We start from the raw sequence: 6,320 nt of genomic DNA, 5'->3' as shown, positions 1-6,320 counted from the left end.
AGAGTCTATAGCCTCTAGTTGATTAATGCTAAACTCGGTCTTTTTGGTTTCTGACAAACAAATAAAATTAGGGCGGTGAGAACTAATAATCTCCTGCACCTTAAGAGTTTTCAGGACCATTCAGGCCTCTCACATTTCAAAAGCAGCCCTATCATCTAAACCTAGTAGAAATTTTAGCTTGGCACTTTTTTGACCTCTGACTTTTAACCTCCATCCATAAGGAGGCATCATCATACTCTCTATCCATATTTGAAGCAGAGTGATGGTCAGATTCAGTGTCAAGGGGGCAACATAATTATAAACAGTGCAATACTCTTCCTTGGTGACATCAATGTCTCCAGGGAGGAACATATCAGGATTGTCCTGTTTAAACTTACCTAATCTATCCAACTCTAGTCTCTTAATAGCTTCAACATTATTGCTAACTTGAGAGGGATTATCTCCCATAACAATGCCAGCTTTGAGGGCTTTAGAAACTAGAACATCATTGTCCAAACAAGCAAAAGAATTATGGAAGATTTTGGGGTTATTACCTCTGGGAATCTCCAAGTTCTTCTTCTACTTAATCTCTTGAGCTTTGATCAAGGATGGTTTCCCATCTCTCTTGATCCTGTTACTCATCCTAGTGGATATAACAGGGCCCCATTTGCCTCCATCAACTTTAAGACTAGTTGTATGAGTAGGGCAGGGAATTAACCCCCCCCCCCCAAGAGAAACAGGAATACAATCTTTGTTGGTCCCTCCATCCTTGATAGTAGCTTCAAATTCAGGAAGAAGAATAGTACCAAAATTCTCCACTGGAGTTCTCTTAACAACTTGCAGGTAGCTTTTAGTTAGGGGAGCATCTTGGATTTTCAAGAAAACTGATCTCTCCAAAGGGCTGTTATTATTCACATTCTTTTTGGAGAACAAATTAGGAGGAGAGATAGCAGCCAAGTTGTGGGTTTTGTTTCTAGACCCACTAGGAGCAGAGGCAGGTCTTGGCCTAAAGTTGGGATTCTTCCTGTTGTTGTCAAGATCATGTTCCATCTGCTCTCCCAATAGGTCATCATTACTGAACTCGTCCTCTACCCCCTGCTTCTTGTTGTTGTCTTCCTCATTATTCTTGTGGTCAGGGGGATCAAAAGGGTTATCAGAATCCACAGGAGCTTCCTCATCAACTTTCAAAGTGAGCAAGAACAGTTCTTGCTGAATTTCAAAAAGCCTGTCTCTAGGAATCAGAGCAGGATCTCTAACATCAACCTGTACTCTCACCACTTCATAAAAGCTTCTGAAAATGCCATGCCAATCTATATTAGTAATGACACCCAGAGTAGCAGCAACTTGGGCAATCACAGACCAAGAGCACCAAGCAGGAGGCAGGCCCATAATATCCACCCAAATCTCAGTCAAGGAGTCATAAGCAGGTAGCTCTCCATGCCAGTTCTTGAAGGAAATTGACACACCTTTCTTCTTGAGGTTGATGGAGTCATAAGAAACTAGGTCAGTGTGTTTTTTTGTTGGAAGGAAATCTGACTAGATATTGAGAATTATTGTAAGCTCTGATCTGCCAAGGCCAGTTAGTCTTCCACATACTAGTGAAGCAAGCACCTAGCTCCTCAGCAGAAATATCACCTTCTTCAATAACAACCAGACCCACATTTCCAAAGTTCAGCCAGTCACTGTTGTTTTTTTCTCCAGTCTCAAGATGAAAGAAACCCAGGCCATTCCCAGCACTACCCCAGAATTGAGCAGCTGGGCAAGGTTTGTACCACAAGGGGCAAGCAACCATATGCTGACCCGAAACAGAACACATGAAGCAATTCTTTGGGACCTGGCACATACCTGCATAGTGCCCAGGCAACCCGCAGTTGTAGCAGGTAGCGCCAATATACTTCAGGTCTACATTGTAAGAGTCAGGCTCATCAAAAGGCAAAGCAACCCGAGGAGCAGCAAGCCCAGCATATGTTTTCATAGGTTTCTTCTCTGCAGCATTCCTCTGCTTCTTCTTGTTTTTGCTCTGACCAGCCTGCCCATTACCAGAACCAGACCCACTACCAGCAGCTACGGGTTGTTGAATACCTTGAGGATATTGCATAGGAGCACATTGGTTGGGGGCCATGAAAGGGAATTGAAATTGTTGTTGATTTGGCCAAGGGTTAGCAGGATACTGTTGGAAACCAGGAGGAGGATATCCTGGGAACATCGCCCCCATCTGTGGATACATCATCTGCGAGCTAGAGGCCAAAGGGAAAATTGGAGGCTTGGCATAGATGGAGATAGGAGGGTTTTGCTGTTGTTGGGCCATAGGGGGGCGAACAGGGGGGCAGCAGGGGGGCAGCGGTGACCTGGGAAGGGGGCGAGACTCGTTCCGCCCCGGCCGCCATTGATTCTCCCACCTCCTCTTGCCCCTTGCCCCGCTCCAGCCATCTTGCGATCACCTTCGCGTAGGTCTCTCTTCCTTCTCGCTTCACCCAGAAATCGGCAGAGAAACTAAATCTCGTGGGGACGTGGTGTCTGTCGGCGGCACCAGCAGGGAAGCAATCCGCCTCCGTGAAGCACTCACTCCTGAACTTATCCTTCCTCACCCAGACTAAGGAAGAAGGAGGAGGGGGGCGACGCAGACGCCGACGAACCCTAGCAGCCCCTGGATCAGGCTCGCGGTTGGTAGGTTGGGGAGGATTGGGGAAAGTGCTTTCCCTTTTAGCACCATAGCAGCGGGCCCTGGTGCCATTCTCTCCCATGCCTTTGACCACCCGGGCCCTCCTAGACCCATCGCCCAATGCCGTGTTGACCAGTTTCTTCGGAGGCAAAACTGCGAACGGCGGCGGCGATGGCAATCTCCGGCGAGTAGCAACCTCTAAAATTGGAATAACAACAGCAGGGGAATGAGACTTACATCCGGAATCAGCCAATTTGAACTCCATCAGCGCGTTGCCCTTCGGAATGGCCTCCATCTCCTCCTCTGTTGTCTCGATGTGGAGGTCGCCTCCCCATCCGCCCACTGCAGAATCAAGGCAAGGGAGAGCTCCCGCCCCATCGCAAAGATGGAGGCTCGCTCTAGCTCCGTGGTGTTCGCCATTGCCCGCAGCGCGAGATTCATCTTCACCACAGCCAGCGCATGTGTCGCCTGCTCCGCCGCCCTTGTCGCTCGATCCGCCGCACGCTCTCTCCGAGCCACCTCCGTGAGCAGCTGGCGTATCTCCTGATCCGCCGCAGCTCCTTCTCCTCCATCCATCAGCAGATCTGAGGATTTCCACCGCCCCCCGACTCTCCGCTTCGTCTGGATGAATCGCCACCGTCAAACCCGCACTAGCGCGAGTCTGCTGAACAAGAAAAACTTCCATTTTAAGAAATGCGCATCTAATTCTGTATCTCTTTTTACAAATTTCCACAACGCGCACGCGGGCGAAAACCAGAGGCGCGTAACGTTTCGTGTCAAGCAGATTAACCGCAAGATTTATGTGGCACAGCACGAGGGAGATGGTACCGTACGGCTCAATCCTCAATGGACAACGATGTGACATGGACGGACAACGGATCGGGAGAGCGACCTCACTGTACAACCCGCCACAGACCACAGAGAAGGCTCCCGGTGCCAAATCACGAAGCGACACCTCGGGGGCAAAGCAATCGTGCACACTTTCACTTCTCGCTCGCCGCACACGCACCGTGGGCGCGCTTCCTTCCTTTGCGTGTATATAAAGAAGAGCAGGACTCGCGGGATCAAGCCGGAAAGTGTGGCGCACGCGCACAGAGGGTTTCATGGCGGAGGAAGCTAAGGCGCCCGCCGACGCAACGTCGACGGTGGCGGAAGCGGCGCCGGTGACGGCCGAGCGGCCGGTCCGGGCGGACCTGGAGACACACCTCCCAAAGCCCTGTGAGTGCCTGCCCCGTTTCTTCCGTTCGTACGTGCATGGTTGTTTCATCAGAAAGGCAGTAACTAGTAGTAACAGGCATGGATGCATGCATGCAGACTTAGCTCGAGCTCTGGTCGTGCCGGATGTGTACCATCCTGAAGGAGAGAGCGGGGAGGGGCACGAGCACGGGCAGAAGAGCGTGCTTCAGCAGCATGTCGCCTTCTTCGACCTGGACGGCGACGGCATCGTCTATCCCTGGGAAACTTACGGAGGTATGTATTTGTATATGTTGCACGGTGTGATGATGGCCTGCTCGTAAAATTCATGTGAAGAAGCTCAATTAGTTTCAAAGGATTAAGTGGCGGGCATTTAGCTGCAGCTTGGCCAGAAGCTATCAAAAATTCAAAACGTACTTTGTTTCGGTACACCCTCCTTAAAAGTAGTAGTATAGAGCAGATTAAATGTGAAGATTAGAAATTACCCCTTCAATAAAAAGAGAGGGTAAAATAGTCCTTGTATCCATGTCAATCTATTCAGTAAGTTTGATCTGCAAGCTAATATGGCGATATCCTTTTTAAATAACTTCAAGATTCGTGTAAACTTTTAAGGGGGGGTCTGCTGAATTAAAACTCAAACTATATCGAAACTAAGATTCATTTTGTACTATTTTTCTTGAATCATGAAGAAAATAAGCATACAATCAGACATCATATGTAAAGTATCACATATATTTGACATACACATCTCCAGACATTAAAAAAAACACAAACATGCTAATTCAGTAGCCAAGTGTTGCATCAATGCATCCTATATATCGAAAACAAGAAGAAAGAATGAGACAGATGGATGGCTTTATGGAACTCACTTGCGCTATTCCTCTGGCCACGACGGCTTAGCGGCGCTAAATAACTTCAAATTCAGCGCTGTGACGGAAATTAGTGAGTTATTAACCTCATATTTAGAGTAGTGTGAAATATGCATAGCTTCAGTGACATGGCTCTTCAAAAATTATATTTTAGAACCACAAATTTTGACAGTGGTTGCCGTAGTTTATGTACTTATATTGCCTGAATTCCAGGAATGAGGGCATTGGGCTTCAACGTGATCGTGTCGTTCGTATTCGCAATTGTCTTTAATATTGGTTTCAGCTTCCCAACTCTACCTGTAAGTACAAAAAGATTTGAAATATTTCCTTGAAAAGTTTCAGCAGGCTCTTATTCATCCTTACTTTTCATAATGGCTATATATAGAGCTGGATACCATCTCCCTTGTTGCCCGTATACATCAAGAACATCCACAGGGGTAAGCATGGTAGCGATTCCTCAACTTATGACACAGAGGGAAGGTAAATCCACACTCCAAACTTGCTTACTACTAGTTCAAAACTTTGTTACACCATCTTTCAGTTCTGAAAGAGGCACGTTCCAACTGTGAAACAAATATAGGTTCATGCCGGTAAATTTCGAGAGCATCTTCAGCAAGTATGCCCGCACGGCGCCGGACAAGCTTAGCTTCGGCGACATCTGTAGGATGACCGAAGGCAACCGGCTGAACTTCGACTTCATTGGATGGTGAGCAGAGCACTCGCGAATTCTCATTTCATCGGCAGTTTACTTAGCAGTCAGTGATGCCAAATGAACTGCAGAAGCGTTGTTCCACTCATGTTTAGCCTGAACTGATATGTGTGTCCAGGATTGTGAGCAAGGGGGAGTGGATACTGCTGTACGTGCTTGCAAAGGACGAGGAGGGCTTCCTCTCCAGAGAAGCTGTTCGCCGCTGCTTTGATGGTAGCCTGTTCGAGTTCATCGCCCAGCAAAGGAGGGAAGCCCACGACAAGCAGCACTAGAGTTGCAACGCTGTCATCTTCGTGAGTAGGACTGTAGACCAGATGGATTACCTCATGTATGCCTATATATGAAATAAGAGAGGAATGAGTATGAAGTTCAGAGAATAAAGTTGTACACTTCTCAACTAAACTTGAGAACACAAGTACTCTGTACTGTGGTTGTTGAATTTACTGTGATTGTTGAATTTTCTTACTTTATTTAGGGGTAGTTGTACTACAGCTGTGACAATTAATTTGAATAGGAGAGAGTACTAACTCGATTTTCTTTTGAGACAAGATTTTTTTTTAGAAGATTTATTTTCTTGAGGGAAGAGTACTAACTCGATTGTGTTTACGCTGCGGTGATTTCCCCATAAACGGCCCGGCCCAGCTAGTCAGACAAAAATATGGTCCATGTACACTCGGAAGGAAAAACAGATCGAAGAAGACCACTCACTCCTCGCTCTAAAAAAATGTTTTTTGGCCAGATCTAAATAACGAATTATTTAAAACACATCATGATTTTTTTAAAGTGGTGGATTTCAAAAAATATACTTACTAAATAAAATACTTGTGCATAATTAAAATAATCTTCACAGACATTATTCTCATGAAGAATAACTGTGCATAATTTAAAAATGTTCAAAATTTTATAG

General features: G+C 46.5%; 1 protein-coding gene across 1 annotated transcript; it reads left to right on the top strand.

Annotated features, from left to right (window-relative positions):
- The first annotated feature begins 3,702 nt into the window (after positions 1-3,702).
- LOC119355731 (peroxygenase-like) lies at positions 3,703-5,948 on the top strand. Its single transcript, XM_037622583.1, has 6 exons — positions 3,703-3,859; positions 3,956-4,111; positions 4,918-5,003; positions 5,090-5,184; positions 5,285-5,410; positions 5,532-5,948. Exons 1-6 carry the CDS (start codon positions 3,745-3,747, stop codon positions 5,683-5,685), a joined length of 732 nt encoding a protein of 243 aa, XP_037478480.1. The 5' UTR covers positions 3,703-3,744; the 3' UTR covers positions 5,686-5,948.
- The last annotated feature ends 372 nt before the right edge of the window (positions 5,949-6,320 follow it).

This window comes from Triticum dicoccoides, chromosome 2A (genome assembly GCF_002162155.2).
Source record: "Triticum dicoccoides isolate Atlit2015 ecotype Zavitan chromosome 2A, WEW_v2.0, whole genome shotgun sequence".
In the NCBI taxonomy this organism is placed as follows: domain Eukaryota; kingdom Viridiplantae; phylum Streptophyta; class Magnoliopsida; order Poales; family Poaceae; genus Triticum; species Triticum dicoccoides.
The sequence above is the reverse complement of the archived record's forward strand: the minus strand, read 5'-3'. Positions and strand labels throughout refer to the sequence as shown.

What these genes read in the sequence shown, in the direction of transcription:
- LOC119355731 (XM_037622583.1), top strand. Translation starts at nt 3,745, where the DNA reads ATGGCGGAGGAAGCTAAGGCGCCCGCCGACGCAACGTCGACGGTGGCG. An exon ending in GACACACCTCCCAAAGCCCT is followed by an intron (nt 3,860 to 3,955) that starts GTGAGTGCCTGC and finishes GCATGCATGCAG; the next exon opens with ACTTAGCTCGAGCTCTGGTC. An exon ending in ACTTATGACACAGAGGGAAG is followed by an intron (nt 5,185 to 5,284) that starts GTAAATCCACAC and finishes AAACAAATATAG; the next exon opens with GTTCATGCCGGTAAATTTCG.